The 17,637-nt window shown below is 47.1% G+C and overlaps 1 protein-coding gene across 7 annotated transcripts in view; it reads left to right on the top strand.

The window, feature by feature from the left end:
* Megf11 (multiple EGF like domains 11) overlaps positions 1-17,637 on the top strand; it is a 239,223-nt gene that overhangs the window by 70,825 nt on the left and 150,761 nt on the right. For all 7 annotated transcript variants that reach the window (XM_090358153.1, XM_090358156.1, XM_090358154.1 and 4 more), the window contains exons 2-4: positions 5,793-5,896; positions 11,704-11,805; positions 16,141-16,241. In XM_090358153.1, coding sequence (XP_090214279.1) covers positions 5,799-5,896; positions 11,704-11,805; positions 16,141-16,241 — 301 coding nt within the window. In that variant the 5' untranslated portion in view covers positions 5,793-5,798. The remainder of the gene's footprint in view (positions 1-5,792; positions 5,897-11,703; positions 11,806-16,140; positions 16,242-17,637) is intronic.

Raw genomic sequence — 17,637 nt, forward strand, 5'->3', positions numbered from 1 at the left:
CACTCAGCCTCTTTCCCAGCATGCATTGTGAGTGACCACTACAAGAAGGTCCCCATTCTTGTAGGACAGGAACTTCTCACCACCACCACCACTACCACCACACCTGTCACCAGAGCAAGTGTGTGGAGAAAGGGTTCACAGAGAGCCAGTGCTGGACACAAATGAGGCTGTAGACTCCAAGGTGCCAGCATCATCTGGAAGACATGACAGGTCCCAGGCAGAGACCATCTATTTGTCAGTCTGCCCTCTGCCTTAGTACCTTATGCCTATTGGCTAAGGTGAGCAGCTGGTGGCTGGTCACAGGTGCTTCTCCCAGGGGGACAGCTTGCTGCTGGAGCCCTAGGTAGAAGGCAGGGCAGGAGGGGTCTCTTAAAGATGCCACTCTTTTCACAGTCTGCTTAGCTGCAGGATGAACCCCAGCCAGTGTAGTAGCTCCAGGCTAGGAAGAGGAATCTTGTTTTTTGAGGGAGGAGAGGGAAGGGATGCTGATGGTGTTGGAGCTTGAGCTTGGTCCTTTTTTTTTTTTTCTCTTCAGGCTAATGCTCTACTACTTGAACTACAAATCCATTTCTTTCTTTCCTTTTTCCATTTCTTGGTGGTTAATTGGAGATATGTATCTCATAGACTTTCCTGTCCGGGTTGGCTTTGAATTACAATCTTCAGATCTTAGTCTTGAAAGTAGCTAGGATTACAGGCATGAGGTACTGGTGCCCTGCTCTTATGAACTTTTTTTTTTTTGCCAGTCATGGGCTTGAGCTCAGGGCCTGAGCACTGTCCTTGGACTTTCTCAAGGTTAGAGCTCTACCACTTGAGCCTCAGCACCATTTCTGACTTTTTTCTATGTATGTGGTACCAAGGAATCGAACCCGGGTCTTCATGCATGCTAGGCAAGCACATTAACCACTAGGCCAAACTCCTGGCCCCTCTGGCCCCTCTTATGGAACTTTTATTCCCATGCTAGCCTTGAACTATGATTCCTCCAATCACTGCCTCCAAAGTACCTAGGATTACAGCTTTCATTACTGCACTCAGCTCTACTGGCTATTTTTAGTTTCCTGTCTGGATGACAGCCAAAGTGTGGTATTTTTCTGCATCCTCACAGCATGGCAAGGCCTACAAGAGGTGCCTCAGGAGTGTGCCTCTGATTAGTTCAGACCACAGCATGTGTTTGGACTATGCCCTGAGGCCAGGCATGGGGGGGGGGGGGTGGTGTGTGTGTGTGTGTGTGTGTGTGTGTGTGTGTGTGTGTTTGTGTGTGTCTGGCCTCCTCCTCTCCCATTCAACCCTGCCTCCAATTACTCTCTGCTTCCTTTTTCCGTTCCTTAATATGCAGGGACAAGAGAAAGAAGAAATAATGGGCTTATTTATATATTCTCTTCCTATCAAATGATTTGAGGGCATGTTCTCAGTGAATTGTTATTTTTTTGGGCCTGTCCCAGGCCCTATCCCTGAGCTTTTTGTGCTCAAGGCTAGTGCTCTACCTCTTGAGTCAGAGTTCTGCCCTCACTATTTTTATAGTTCATTGGGAGATCAGAGTCTCACAGTCTTTCCTGTCTGGGCTAGCTTCAAACTGTAGTCCTCAGATCATGTCAGGATCATAGGCATGAGCCACCAGCCTCCATTCATTATTAATGCTCTGAATCAGAGGGCACCTGAGATGTTAACCTCTGTCAGTCCAGATAAAGTCAGCCTAATAATCATGTGGCAGGATTGATTTTTTTTCCTCTATCATCTCATAAGCCTATGTCTTTGGAATCCATCTTTGGAATCCATCTGGGAAGTCCCATTGAAGTGAATGGGGGTAGAGAGCCATTGTCATCCTAAGGTGGTTGACACCTCCTTTCTGATGGCTCTTCTGTCTTCCCCAGTGAAGTATCTCAGACAAGCTGAAATCATTTTTTTTTCTACCTTTTCCAAGATCAGTTTCTGAAAGGGCAGTCTGGGACTCAACCCCCACCTTGGGGTCGACATTTCAGAAAGATAAAGTAGATATTTGGATGCTCAGACCTTAGGACAAATGGGCAGGGAATGGTGCAGGAATGGAGCCCAGCTTGGTTGGTACAAAAGTGGGGTTTCTGGGTACATGCCTGTGAATCCTAGCAATTTAGAGGTCTGAAAACTGAGGTTTGAGGTTCAAAGCCAATTTGGACAGAAAAGCTGGAGGTGGAGGTATGGTTTAAGTGAGAGAGTATCAGCCTTGAGAGAAAAAAAAAAAAAAAACAAATTAAGGGAGAGCCTCCCAGAACCTGAGTTCAAACCCCAGTACCGACTTTTTGGGTGGTTAATTGGAGATCAGAGACTCATGGACTTTGCTAACTGGTCTGGCTTGGAATCATGATCTCAGATCATGAATCGCCTGGATTATAGGTGTGAACCCCGGTGCTGTGCCCTGTGGCTTGTTGTATGTATGATGCTTGAGCAACCTGAACTTGAACCTCTCCTTGGAAATGTGGGTACCTTGCTGACTCTCCCTAAACTCCATGCCCTGTAGTGGGCATGCTCCTTCTAATTTTGTGGATTCTCCCAGAGAAGAATGGAGCAGCGTGATTGCTCTAGGGACTTGAGTGGTAAAGGGTAACTGAGGTCTGAGGCGGAGTAGATCCAGGCAGGGCTGGGATTCCAAGAGTGACCTATTCTTCCTGGGCTATGTATGTTGGATATGCCTGGGGCTTGAACTCAGGGCCTGGTGTTTGTCCTTGAGCTTTTTTTCCTCCCTAAAATTAGCATTCTACCACTTGAGCCACAGCCACACTTTTAGATTTGGGGGTACTTCATTGGAAAAAGAAGTCTCATAGACTTTCTTGCCAGGGTTGGCTTTGAACCTTGATCCTCAGGTCTCAGCCTCCTGAGTAGCCAGGCTTAGAGATGTGAGCCACCAGCCTGTCAAATCTTCTTTCTCCATGGACTGTAGAATGCATTTGAAATAGGGCAAAGTCTGCATTTTAGCTAGCTAATTTCCAGATCTCTAATAGCAAGTAAAACCTCATTAATCATTAGTTTGGCCCCCTATGGTTATTACAAAATTTGGGACAATTTGTCTCAGAAAAGCTTAAGAAAGAGTTTAACAAGGAAATTACTGGGGTGGGGAGGAGAGCAATTTAACCTTTCCATTAAACTGGTGCCACGTAGCTAGGCTCTAGGCATGTGTGTATGTGCATGTGTGTATCCGTGCTTGTATATGGGATTTCTTTCCCATGTCTGAATATTATCTATAACATCCCTGAACCACATTCTCCCTGCCCCTTCCTTAGAGAAATTGTGCTGTTTAGTTCATTGCTAAGGGGAAAAGCCATTCTGACTTTTGTATAGCTTTTAAATAAATCATAATAGTATCTAGGTACATAGGGAAAATCAGTGCTATTGAGGCAAGTTATGCTGTGCATTCATTCATTCTGTAAATGGCTTAGGGATCTTGGTTCCCTTGTCCATCTCCCATACCTAAGGTCAGCAGCCTAGCAGAAGGGGATGCTTGGATTTGTGTGTGTGTGTGCGCGCGCATGTGTGCAAACTACTACTACTGGGGTTTGAACTCAGGATCTAGGTGCTGTCCCTTAGCCTTTTCACTCAAAGCTGGCACTCTACCACTTGAGTCACAGCTCTACTTCTGGCTTTTTGGTGGGTAATTGCAGATAAGTGTGTCACTGACTTTCCTACCTGAGATGGCTTCAAACTATGAACCTTAGATCTCAGCCTCCTGAATAGCTAGAATTACAGGCATGAACTACCATTCCCTGGCTTCTCACAGGACTTTTTTTTTTTGCCAATCCTGGGCTTAAGCTCAGGGCCTGAGCACTGTCCTTGGATTTTTCTCAAGCCTAGAGCTCTACCACGTGAGCCTCAGCATCACTTCTGGCTTTTTTCTATGTATGTGGTACTGAGGAATTGAACCCAGGTCTTCGTGCATGCTAGGCAAGCACTCTTCCACTAGGCCAAACTCCCGGCCCCTCACAGGACTTCTTACTCACAGGTGATGTTGCTCTGCCATTTGAACCATGTCTCCATTTCAGCATTTGGTTGGTTATTTGAAAGGGAGTCTTTCTGCTTTTTTTCTGGCCAGGTCTCAGTCTTCTGAGTAACTAGAATTACAGGAGATGAGCCCATACTTTCTTTTTCAAATCCCTCTCTCTGTCTCTGTCTCTGTCTCTCTCTGTCTCTGTCTCTCTCTGTCTCTGTCTCTGTCTCTCTCTGTGTCTGTCTGTCTCTGTCTCTCTGTCTCTCTCTGTCTGTCTCTGTGTCTGTCTGTCTGTCTGTCTGTCTGTCTGTCTGTCTCTCTCTCTCTCTCTCTCTCTCTCTCTCTCTCTCCCTCCCTCCCTCCCTCTCTCTCTCTCTCTCTCTCCTGCCCTTGAGCTCTTTTCCTCAAGGCTGGACCTCTAACACTTTGAGCTACAGTGTCATTTCTGGTTTTCTAGTGGTTAATTGGAGCTAAGAGTCTCACAGACTTTTTGTACTCAGGCTGGCTTTGAACTGTGATCCTCAGATCTCCACCTCCTGAGTAGCTAGGATGACAGGTGTGAGCAACTGGCTCCTAGCTTAGAATTTGTTATCTGAGCTGGGGCCACAGAATCCTAGAGCCCTTAGTTAGTGCCACCAGAATGAGCCTCTGTCTTCTCCAAGGAGAGCTATGTCAGCGACCCCCCATTTAGGGAATAGGGTTGACATGAGTATGTGCACGCTGAACTTCTGCCACGTGCCAGCATTCAAGGCATTGCACCAGTCCGGAGGAGGAGCCCCTTCCAGCCTGTCTCAACCTCTCATGCCATTGTGGGGATGGTACATGGTCTCCTCATTCGGAGTGTAGGTGGTTAATATCTCACAGGAGGCAGCAGAGGCAGGGGCCAGTCTACCAGCGCTGCCTGGAAGCCACCCACATTCCTTCTACTCCTCTGTGGCAAGAGGGAGCAGGAGAGGAAGTAGATGGTCAGGCTTGTCAAAGCTGAACAGGGGAGGGTTCTGCGTGTTAGATAGCCAAACACAGGGTTTCTGGATCAAGGGTAAGCTCAGAGCTGGTGCTGGTGGCTCTCGCCTGTAATCCTTGCCACTCAGAAGGATCTGAAGATCAAGATTAGAGCCAGCCTAGACAGGAAAGTCTCAGAGACTCTGATTTCCAGTTAGCAAAAATCTAGAAGGTGAGCTGTGGCTCAAATGGTAGAGTGCTAAACTTTTGGGCCCAAAGGCTCACAAAAAAAAAAAAAAAAGAAAGAAAAGAAAGGAAGGAAGGAAAAGAAAAAGAAAAATAGGCTCAGGCTATTTGAAACTACAGCCAGATTTGTGCATGTGGACATTTTTTTTTTTTGTAGGGAGAAGCTGAATAATTTATGGTAGATTTCAAAGTCAAAATGTCTTGGAAACTCCTGGCCTGGAATCCTTTTTTATTTTTTTAATTTTATTTTTTTATTTGCCAGTCCTGGGGCTTGAACTCAGAGACTGGGCACTGTCCTTGAGTTTCTTTTGCTTAAGGCTAGCATTCTACCACTTGAGCCACAGTGCTATTTTCAGCTTTATCCGTGTATGTGATACTGAGGAATTGAACCCAGGGCTTCATGCATGTTAGGCAAGCACTCTACCACTAAGCCACATTCCCAGCCCTCTACCCAAGCTTTCTCCTGAGCAGTTAGACTGGTAAGCCAGAAGATGTAAAAGCCCAAATGTGTATTACACCTCAGGGATGGGGAAACTTTATGTGCTTAGTGAGCCTGCCTCAACTTACCTCGGGACTGGCCTTAGCACTCCATAGCTGCTGGACACCAGTGTGGGTCTGAGTAACACACTGCATTCTTTCTCCTTCCTTACAGGCCCTGATGGCGCACCCTTTAGCCAGCCTGCTGGTCGTCTCTTTCCTCCAAGCCGTCCTAACCCTGAACCCAGAGGACCCCAATGTGTGCAGCCACTGGGAGAGGTAAGCTGTGGGGCTCAAGCTAAGAATCCCTAGGGAGCTTGTTGGGGTTTGGCACTTTGGGGACAGAAGCAGAGTGTGGATAGACAGCCTGTAGTCTGGCTGGGGGACAGCTCAGATGCTAAAGGACAGGGCCAGGCTGAGAGCGTTCGGCTGTGATCTAGCATGGTACTTACTCACTGAACTTGACCTTGACACTGTGCTGTCTTTGCCTGTGCCTGTGATTGTGCTGGTAACTAAGGGCCTGAGCTGCCCCCTTAGCATTTTCACTCAAGGCTGGTGTTCTACCACTGGAGCCACAGTTGTTTCTACCTTTTTGTTGGTTAATTGGAGGTAAGGGTAGCACAGACTTTCTTCTGCTTGGAGTCCAACCATGATTCTCAGATCTCAGCTTCCTAAGGAACTAAGATTACAGATATGAGCCACCGATGCCTGGCTGCTTCCTGCCCATTTTACAGATAAAGAAGTAGAGGCTCAGAGAAGCTTCATCCTTGCTCTTAGTCAAAGGAGGAGCGGAGGGTAGAGGCTGAGGACTTGGGTCCCAGCGATGCTCTCTGAGGCTGGGACGCCTGTCTCTCACTTCTTGGATTAACATTAACATGGCCGGCGGCTAGGCTGAGGCCTGATGCAAGGAAAAGTCCTGTGGCTTCTGCTCTGCTTAAGGACTGGGCAGTGACTGAGGAAGGGGTAGTTGAGGCCACAGGAGCAGAAAATTTCCTGCATTCTAGCTGTGGCACTATGTCCGATGGGAGGAAGAATGGCTGGGTCCTTGCGGCTGGTCTGACTTTGAAGCACAAGGTGAAAGTATTGATTTTTTTGGTGCGCAGAAAGACAGTGACCAGAGACCCAATCAGAATAAAACAGGGAAAAAAACCCCGTCAAACCCTGGAATTGATTGGCCATGATGGTCAAGACGACTCTGCTACTTAGATGCTAATAAATCAAATGAATAAAATTAAGGGAAGCCGTGATGGGGGGGAGGGTAAGAGGGATAAGAGAGGAGGGAGGAGAATGAAACAGCCCTGTAGTCATATATCACACCCAAGAGGGTGAGTGGCCGACCCTGTGGCAGAGAAAATACCTCAGGCAGTCAGGACTGGCTCTGGGGGAGGTGGCCTGGACTCCTGTACTGCTGTGGTCTCTAGTGACTTTAATTTTTTTTTTTTAGTGGGGCCTGGGCACTGTCCCTGAGCTCTTCAGCTCAAGACTTCCACCCTACCCTTGAGCCAAACCCTACTTCCTATTTTCTAGAAATTAATTGGAGATAAGAGTCTCAGGTCCTTTTTTGCCCTGGCTGGCTTTGAATCTTGATCCTCAGATCTCAGCCTCCTGAGTAGCTAGGATTACATTTGTGAGCCACCTCACCAGGCTTAATTCAGTTTTTTGATGCTGGACTCTGGGCTTACACTCAGGGCTTCAGTGCTGTCCCTGAGGTTTTGTATTTTAGGCTAGTAACTCTACCACTTGACTCCCAGCTCTATTCTGGCTTTTTGGTTAATTGGAGATAAGAGTTTCATGGACTCTTTGCTTTCCTGGCTGGCTTTCAATTTTGATCCTTAACCTTGATGCCCAGATCTCAGCCTCCTGAGTAGCTAGGATTAAAGGCATGAACCACTGGCTTCCAATTTAACCCAACTTCAAATCCAAATTTGTCCAACCTGACTAACTATAGAATATAAAATATTGAGGGCTATCAAAATCATTCTGGGGGCTGGGACCCTCAGCAGTGGTTGTAGTTTAGCTAGAAGACCAAGAATAAAGAGATAAAACTAAGATTTGGGGTCCTCAGGCTCCTGGGACTTGAACTCAGGGCCTGGGCACTGATCTTGAGTTTTCAAAGGCTAGTGCGTTACCACTTAAGCCACAGCACCACTTACCAGCTTTTTTCTGGGTATGTGGTACCAAGGAATCGAACCCAGGACTTTGTGCATGCTAATTTAAGCATTACCACTAAGGCACACTCTTGGCCCTGCTTGGCTCTTCTAAAGGAATTCCTCTATGCATGGAGGGATCTAGCTTTTGCCATTCACTCCCAGTTTCAGAGACCCCGTAGGGCAGATTTCCCAGCTGGACTGGCACCACTGTGGTGGGCTCTTTGTTAATTATTCCTTGACACCATAAAACCCAGCACAGCACCCTTCCCCGGGTGGTAAAACCTGGCTCTACAAGGTTCATTGGCCCCTTGTTAGCACGTTAGCAAATGGAGCAGTGTTAACCCAGCCAGCCATGAATGAAATCGGGGCACAGGCTCCAGGTCATAGACTTGGAGTTGCTACAATGTCTTGTTGGCAGACTCACTCAACCCAGGAAACCCTGTGGAAATAGGGCCATCCACCCTTAGAACCCCGCCATACCCTGTTGATGGGCTGCTGCTTTTTCTAGGTACCCATTGCCCTTACCAGAAATGGAGATTGCTACCCCACAATGCTTAGCTAAGATGTGGAGTCCATTCTGCACACTGATCTTGCTTGCTCTTCCCTCCCTCCTTCCTTTCCCCCCCTCTTTCCTTCCTTCCTTACATGGAGTCACAATGGCAAGCATCTATCAGATACCTACTGTATGCTGGGTAAGCACTTGATGGGCATTTTTGGTCTTCCCACCACTTGGAGAGGTGTTCTAATCCTTGTGATAGCCATATGAGTCACTAGTATTTATCATAGATCTGCATGTGGGGACATGGAGGCTTCTGGGAGTTAAATACATATTTTAAGCCAGATGCCAGTGGCTCACACCTGTAATCCTGACTATTCAGGAGAATGAGATCTGAGGATTGCTGTTCAAAGCCAGCCAAGGCAGGGAAGTCCTCGAGACTCTTTTTATCTCCAAAAAAGCAAAAAGGTGGAAATGGAGCTGTGGCTGAAATGGTAGCCTTAAGCACAAAAGTTAAGGGACAGTGCCCAGGCCAACCCCAATATTGACACAGAGAAGAGAAAGAGAGGGGGGGAGGGGACACATCATAAGTTATGTTAGTAAGTTGAGAGGTTTCAAAGTTGGCCTGTGCTTTTGTATTCTGGGGCCCAGGCACTCTGATGAATAGGTTTGGAGGTCCTATCTGTGCCTCTGGGGTTCATCTCCGGTGTGTTTATTAATGGGGGTTCCCCCAGAGCCCTCCATCCATCTCACACAGGATTCTCTAAGACCTGGGTCCCTGAGCACCACTGATGGTGCCTGACCTCCTACTGGATTAAGGTCCTTTGAACGTCTAGACTTCAGAGAACCTGTGTTGGCCCCCACGCATGCGCAGCTGGCTTGCCATTGGACCAACCATTTTTCCAGGCAAAGCAGATGGGCTTTTATGGCTTGGCCAGGCCATCTGGCCCAGGTCAACCAGACAGCCTTCTGGGGGAAACAGAGCCAGTAAGAAAATTAATTCCTGAGACCGCAGCTGAGGTGCTGTGGAGTGTGTATGGGGGATGAGGGCGGCAGTGGGACTGTCCTCCATGCTTCCGCTTGCCCAGTCCTCTGCCATTGTCTACCCTGCCAGGACACAGGGGGATACTTATGCTGCCACAGCTGAGCTCTGCTTTCCCAAGGCTGCTTCCTGCTGCTTCAGGTTTCCAGCCAATAGGCAGGATAATAATTATCCTTTCTGGTTTTTATTTTATATATATATTTTTTTTTTAATTTTTTTTGGAACTTGGACGCAAATTTAGTAACTGATGTTTTTGGTTCATTGGCTGGCACTCTACCACCTGAGCCACGCCTCCAACCCCCTAAAAGGTTATTATTTTATTATGGTTGTTTATTTTTGACTGATCCTGAGGCTTGAAGTTAGGGTTTAGATACTATCTCTGAGGCTCTTTGTTGTTAAGGCTAGTAGTGTTCTACTACTTGTACCACAGCATCACTTTGGCTTTTTCTGAGTAGTTTATCAGAGATAAGAGTCTCAGAGATAAGGCTGGCTTTGAACCTTGATCCTCAGATCTCAGCCTCTTCTGAGTAGCTAGGATTGTGAGCCACTGGCACCCAGCCTTTTTTGTTGTTGTTGTTGTTTAGTTTTGTTTGATTTTTAAAATAGTTACTCTTTCTACTGGGAGATGGGGGAATATCCTCCATGTATCCCAACTATACTCAGAAGCAGAACAGATCAGAAGGTTCTGGATAGAGTCAGCTTAGAGAAGTCATTGATTCTATCTGATTCTCCATTTCCTCATGTATAAAGTGAAAATAACAATGCCATGACACTCTCTCTCCCCTTCTTCCTCCCCCACCCCCAGTCATGGGACTTGGATTCAAGGCCTGGGCACTATCCTTAGATATTTTTTACTCAAGGCGAGTATTCTGCCACTTGAGCCACAGTGTTGCTTCTGGCTTTTTCTGTGTATGTGGTACCGAGGAATTGAACCCTAGTTTTCGTGCATGCTAGTCAAGCACTCTACCACTAGGCCTCACTCCCAGCCCCATATCCCATGACTTTATGAGTTGAGCTGCACATTAAAAGGAATTCAATAGGACACTGAATAAATATGAACAGTTTTAGATACCAGCTGTGTGATCCCAGAAAGCTGCCTCTCTCAACCTCAGGTTCTTGTTCTTTGTCTGTAAAATGGGACTGCTTAATTTCATTTGAACACCATTAAGCCCTAAACAAAGCTGGGTGCTGGCGGCTCATACCTGTAATCTCAGCTTATTTTGGAGACTGAGAACAGGAGGATTTCAGTTAGAGGCCAGGACAGGCAGAAAAATCTACAAGACACCCTCCTGAATCTATATCTTGAGCGCAGTAGCACATTTAGTAGCTGATACTGGGAGATTCATGGTTCTAAGACAGCCTGGGCAAAAGAGCCTTCAAGATGTCATCTCAATGGAGGGAAGCTGGATATAGTGACACGTATCTGTTATCTGAGCAATTAGGAAAAGCTTGAAATTGATGTACTTTGGGCTGGAAATGTGGCCTAGAGGTAGAGTGCTTGCCTAGCATGCATGAAGCCCTTCAATTCCTCAGTAGCACAGAAACAGAAAATGCCAGAAGTGGTGATGTGACTCAAGTGGTAGAGTGCTAGCCTTGAGCAAAAAAGCTCAAGGACAGTGCCTGGGCTCTGAGTTCCATCCAGCCCTAGAACTGGCAAAAAAAAAAAAAAAAAAAAAAAAAAAAAAAAAAAAAGAATGTATACTCCTAGGCAGAAAGTCAGACCCTATCCAGAAATAAGTAGGAAAAAACTGGGCTAGAGGCATGGCTTAGTGGTAGAATGCCTGCCTAGGTTTCCCAGATTAACCCTGACTACTGAGTTCAAGAAATTTTCCTGTTCCGGGAGTTTGGCCTAGTGGTAAAGTGCTTGCCTAGCATGCATGAAGACCTGGATTCAATTCCTCAGTACCACATACATAGAAAAAAGCTGGAAGTGGTGCTGTGGCTCAAGTGGTAGAGCTCTACCTTTGAGAAAGCCCAAGGACAGTGCTTAGGCCCTGAGTCCAAGCCCCATGACTGGCAAAAAAAATTTTCCTGCCTCTGTCTCTGAGTATCAAGGACTATAGGCTTGTACTGCTGTGCTAGACTGACATGAAACATTTTTAATCTTGCTGCTGTACCTTCAGAACTACACAGCAGAAACAGAAATCCTCCTTTACTTCCTCTCTGATAATTGAACTAGAATTTCAGGAAATCAGCAAGATGGTGTCCTAGGTCCAGCCTGGGGTCAGGGAGATCTTTGTGCTTGGGAATCTGGGGCAGAAGGTGGGCACTGTGGAAGAGGGCAGAGCCTGGTCGCAGGGCTGTGTACTGGGCCAACGTGAGGAGGGAGGTATGTCTCGCTGAGCAGCTTGTCCTGTCCAATGCTGACGGTCATTTCCATCTCCTCTCTGGTCCTCAGCTACGCCGTGACAGTCCAGGAATCCTATGCACACCCCTTCGACCAGATCTACTATACAAGATGCACAGATATCCTCAATTGGTTCAAGTGCACGCGGCACCGGTCAGTACCCGTGTCTTGAGATGGGGTGGAGGGTGCTGGCTCTGGGGCGGGCCTTGGTATGGGTCACTACAAAGCTCCTGTGGCACAGGCCTGGAGTTAATATCCTTGGGATATCCTCAACTGGTGGGAGGTGGGGAGTTGGTCTCATCCCCAAGGTGAGACATTTTTGGCTTTGGTGTCAGTCCTGGGACTTGAACTCAGGTTCAAGATGCTGTCTCAGAGCTCTTGCACTCAAGGCTGGTGCTCTGCCACTTCAACCGCAGCTTCCACATCCAGCTTTTCTTCTGATGGTTCATTGGAGATAAGAGTGTCTTGGACTTTCCTGTCCAGGCTGGTTTCGAACTGTGATCCTGACATCTCGGCCTCCTGAGTAGCTAGGATTACAGGTGTGAGCCACCAGCTCTGGGCCAGATTTCTCATTGGCTTTCTTATTGTCAGCTCGGCTTAGGTAGCCTTCATGGTGGGCAAGGAAATTATCTCTGCATCGAGAAGCCAAAACCCTGGTTTTCTTTGGTATTTTTGACAAGCTAGCTGTGAGACATCATCATGGCTATAATATTCTACTTGAAAATTTTTGTCTATTCATTCCAGCATGTGGGTCATCTCACGCTGGGTCTTCCTTTTCCTCTTATAATTTTGGATTGTATTGTAGATGTTGTAATATGAAATACAGAGGAGCTATGGGATACTGTCATGTTCCTCCAGAAAGTTGTGCCTTTAAAAAGAAAATGTTGTCTTAGGGGTTAGTTAAGTTGGCTAAACTCAAACTTGAAGCTGAGGATTCAGAAACTGTTTTTTTTTTTCAGCTGAACCTGGTGTCTTCGGATCTGCCCCCTTCAAGCATGTAATTTGGGGCCTTGGAGTTTTGCCAGATTTTTTAAAAAGAATTTTGGGCTTTCTCTTCGTGGCTCTCTGCTTTGTTTTAGATTCCCCTTTCTGCTTGACAATAACGGGGTCCAGCTTGGACTTTTCTCTTGGTTCTTCAAACCAGGATTTTTTTTAAGTCATTCATGGGACTTGAACTTGGCCTGGTCACTGTCCCTGAGCTCTTCAGCTCAAAGCTAGTGCTCTATCACTTTGAGCCACAGCACCATTTCCTGTTTTTTGGTGGTTAATTGGAGATAAGTCTCACAGACTTTTATACACAGGTCAAAATGTGATCCTCAGATCTTAACCTCCTGAGTAGCTAGGATTACAGGCGTGAGCCACTGGCACCTGGCTTATTTTTGTTTTTTGTTTTTTAAATTTTGTTGTGTGTGTTTTGTCTGTTTCTGCCACTACTGGGACTTGAATTCAAGACCTTGTGCTCTCACCTGGCCTTTTCGCTCAAGGCTGAACCATAGCTCCATTTCTGGCTTTTTGCTTGTTAATTAAATATAAGAATCTCATCGGTGCAGTGGCTCACACCTGTAATCCTAGCTACTCAGGAGGCTGAGATCTGGGGATCACAGTTCAAAACCAGCCTGGTTTGTAAAGAACGTGAGACTCTTTATCTCCAATTAACCACTAGAAAATGAGAAGTGGGGCTGTGGCTCAAAGAGTAGGGCCATAGCCTTGAGCCGAAGAGCTCAGGTACAGTGCCCAGGCCCAGAGTTCAAGTCCCATGATGCACCAAAAAAAAAAAAAAAAGAATCTCAGAGACTTTTCTGTCTGGGATAGCTTTGAACTGTGATCCTTAGATCTAAGCCTCCATAATAGCTAAGATTAAAGGTATGAGTTACCAACACACAGCTTGCTTGTGTTTTCTCTGAATTTCATCCACCCATGCATTGCCAGGACCAATCCCTTCTTTCAAATATTTATTTCTCCCTACTACCTGTCCATGTTAATTCCTTCTCTACTGCCTACAGGGAATTATTGTTTGGACTTTGCTCCAAGTTTTCATCATTATTGTTGGAATTGCTATTCAGCTGTCATTTCATCTTCCTCCTCTTCCCATGGTGAAGAGTATGAGGTAGACCAGATGTTCCTTTCTCCCTTCCTCCAAATTTGCCAACACTACTTGTTTGTGTCCCTAGCTAGTGACAGCTGAAAGAAGTAGGAATGCTACCAGGCATGGGTGTCTCACACCTGTAATCCTAGCTACTCAGGAGGCTGAGATCTGAGGATCACAGTTCAAAGCCAGCCTGGGAAGGAAAGTCTTGTGAGACTCTTATCTCCAGCTAACTACCAAAAAGCCAGCAGTAGAGCTATAGCTCAAATGGTAGTGCGCAAGCCTTAAGCAAAAAAAGCTAAGGGACAGTTTCCAGGTCCTGGGTTCAAACCCTAGTACTGGCACAAACAAAAGACAGAGAGAGAGAGAGAGAGAGAGAGAGAGAGAGAGAGAGAAAAGTGGGAATGCTGCTTCTCCACTGAATCCTGGCATCTCCATTCTGCCAAGTAGAGCTGGTTCTGAAGTATAACTCCATTGTTTTTTGGAGATGCCAGCTGCCGTCCATCATCCCTGAACCAGGAGAATACTCAGCTGCTTATTAAAATATCCTGTATTCCTGGAACATGACTTATTTGACTCGATTATTGAGTCTGTGCTGCTTTCCTGATGACCCAGGGAGAGCACTGCTGACAGCAACACCATCCGTCAGTGGTGGTGGACTCGCTAGCATTTTTTCTCCCTAGAGTAGGCCTGGCCCCGCCCTGCCTCCTCCACTGGGGGCAGGGAACAAGTCTGGGGAGCCAAAGCAGTGGGGTACCATCTCCTAAAAGATGCTTGGCATGCCAAGCCCAGCTCCTCTGCTGAAACAATTGGGGGTCATCCTGTGTGGAGCAGAGAATGGACTGATGACCTCTTATGTCAGAGTCATTCTTCACCTGAGAGGCTGACAAGACTCCCCTAGATTACTCCAAGCTGCCTTCGGGTGCACAGGAAGTAGAGTCTGCACCAGGCCAGCTTACCACCCATTTCAGGGCTTTTGATAAAGTAGAATGACCTTAGCTCACTTGACAACATCACACATAGCACTGATTTCCCCAGGGGCCCTGTGCTGTCATTTTTCATGAGGGTGTGAAGGATGGGGAGGGTGGCTCCAGCCCCAGGGGAGGGACCTGCTTCTTCCACCTGGCCCAGTCTTTTCTGAAAGGCAGATACAGGACCCTCAGGGGCCCAAGCTGTGTTCCTCTGGGAGGTGGGGGAGGGCACAGAGCAGGTATGCTGGGTGAGTGGGAAGAAAGAGGTTTGCCTTCAAGGCAATGATTTGCTGAGCCTGCTGGCTCATGCCTGCAATCTTAGCTTCTCAGGAGACTGAGATCTGAGGATCATGATTCAAATTAGCCTGGGTAGGTAAAGTCTGTGAGACTTTAATTTCCCATTAGCCAGCAGAAAGTCAGAAGTAGAGGTGTAGATCAACTGGAAGAAAGAACTAGCCTTGACTAGAAAACTTGAGACAGAGCTCAGGTGCTGAGTTTAAGCTCCAGGTACAGCACTAATATAAAACAAAGCAATACAATACAAAAGCAACACTATCAACAACAACAACAACAAAAAAGAAACAGAAAAGACATAATGAGAGTGAGGCAGGGATGTGGAGAAATAAGAATAAAATAAGAACAAAACATTCAAAATGCAATAAAAAATTGTAATCCACAGAGCATAACAGTGGAGATTTCTGGGAGAATGTTTTTTTTTTTTTTTGTCAATTGTAGAGGTTTGAACTTGAGGCCTGGGTGCTGTCTCTGAGCTCTTTCGTTCAAGGCTTGCTATCAGTCTACCACTTCGGGCCACAGTACCACTTCTGGTTTCGTGATGGTTTACAAGTCTCACAAATTTTCCTGCCCAGGCTAGCTTCAAACCAGGATCCTCAGCTCTCAGCCTCCTGAGTAAATGGGATTATAGGAGTGAGATACCAGTGCCCAGCAGGAAGCCATTATTTTCAGTGGTGGAAGATTAATGTAGGATCAGAATGATTCAGAGGTTCTTTTCCTGCCTCTGCACCCAGTCTTCAAGTGGGCAGCCAGCACCCCAAGACTAGAAGTGCTAGCTTGGTGGCAAACAGTTGGAATGAACACAGAGTGCTCTACCCCCAAATTTGGTCATTCTAAGAACCCAGGCTGAAGCAGTCACCCCACTATGTTACCCCAGCTGGCATCTCCCTGCATCCTTCTATCTGGAGGAGACAGGAAGTCAGCAGATTTCTCAAACCCCACATCGGGTAATACATTCTGTGTCACCGCAGCTCACATCGATTTTTCTTTATTGCGCTTCTCCAACTTCAAAGGCGCCATGCATTTTCAAGTAATTATTGAATGGCATCCTCGATCGAGCTTAACACAAATATCATTCTAAATGGGACGGATTGATTTTTCAATATTTTCAAGTGCCTTTCTCCCTTGTGTCTGTAGGATCAGCTATAAGACAGCGTATCGGCGTGGACTTCGGACCATGTACCGGCGGCGGTCTCAGTGCTGCCCTGGCTACTACGAGAATGGAGACTTCTGCATTCGTATGTAGGGGCTGTCCCAGCCTTTTTGGGGGTGAGGGTGGGGATGGAGGCTTAGGGGGAACATGAGGAGGGGTTGAATAGGGCACAAGTAACAAATGTCCCACTGTCCAGCGGGCCTCAGCTGCTCACCCTAGATGTCTCAGCTCTTCCTGTGCTCAGATACAATCATGGGTTTGGGGGTTGGAGGCGTGGCTCAGGTGGTAGAGTGCCAGCCAGTGAGTGAAAGCATCAGATTAGAAGCTACACTTCATGGCCTGATTTGGGCACAGGGTTGGGGGGAGACTGGGTGTTTCTGGAGAGGAGACTGAGGAGCCAAGATGAGGCTGCACCCTGTGCCTGGATCGGGGCTCACCCCTTGATGGGGTGCTGTGGCAGGCTTAGCTGGATGGAGGTGTGAGATGAGTTGGATGGAGACGGAAGGAAGAGAGGCTGGAGGAAGAAACAAACCACGCTCCTTGTGAAGGGAATATTTGTAGGGGAAGCCATGACAAATAGTTGTGTGAAGTTGGTGGAGCTGAGTTGCTGATGGCTGAAGGCCCTGTAGGCAGGGGTAGAGGTGGCCAGGGGCAGAGGAAGGGGAGCAGTGTGGCATGGCAGGAGGCACTCAGGGCCTCTTGCTCTCGCTTGCTTTGGGCACTTCACTTTGCCTCCTGTGGCGGTTGCCTGAAAGGGGCCTGATGGAGTCCAAGGCCCACGGACTAATTGCACCAGATGGATGGAATTAGGCCCATGGAGACTTTGCTGTGGATGTTGTTTGTTGTTATATTTTGGGGAGGTTGTGTGTGCATGCATGCATGCCAGCACTGGGCTGTCACTCAGGACCTACACACTGTGAGTTCTTTTGCTTATGCTATCTCTGTCACTTGAGCCACAGCTCTACTTTTGGCTTTTTGTTGGTTTATTGGCGATAAGAATCTCGGGTCTCATGGACTTCCCTTCTGGCATGGCTTTGAACTGGGATCCTCAGATTTTAGCCTCCCCGGTAGCTAGGATACAAGTGTGATCTACCAATGCCTGGTTTATAGCAATGGCTTATAGGAAAAAGAGAAAGAAACATATAAAGGCAGAGTGGCGTTGGGCAAGGTAAGGTCTTGGTTACTGAGTAGCTAGGATTATAAGATATAAGTAGACTCTGGGTATCTGGGATGCAAACAACTCCAGCACCTACCTACGTTCCTTTCCTTCCTTCCTTCCTTCCTTCCTTCCTTCCTTCCTTCCTTCCTTCCTTCCTTCCTTCCTGTCAGTTGTGGGGCTTGAACACAGGGCCTAGGTGCTCTCCTTGAGCTCTTTATGCTCAAGGCTAGCTCATTAGTACTTTGAGCTAGACTGCACTTTCTGGTTTCTGATGGTTAATTAAAGATCCGAGTCCCACAGAGTCTCCTGCCTGTGGTGGCTT

This window comes from Megascapheus bottae, chromosome 25, assembly GCF_031878675.1.
Source record: "Megascapheus bottae isolate mThoBot1 chromosome 25, mThoBot2.hap1, whole genome shotgun sequence".
Taxonomy (NCBI): Eukaryota; Metazoa; Chordata; class Mammalia; order Rodentia; family Geomyidae; genus Megascapheus; species Megascapheus bottae.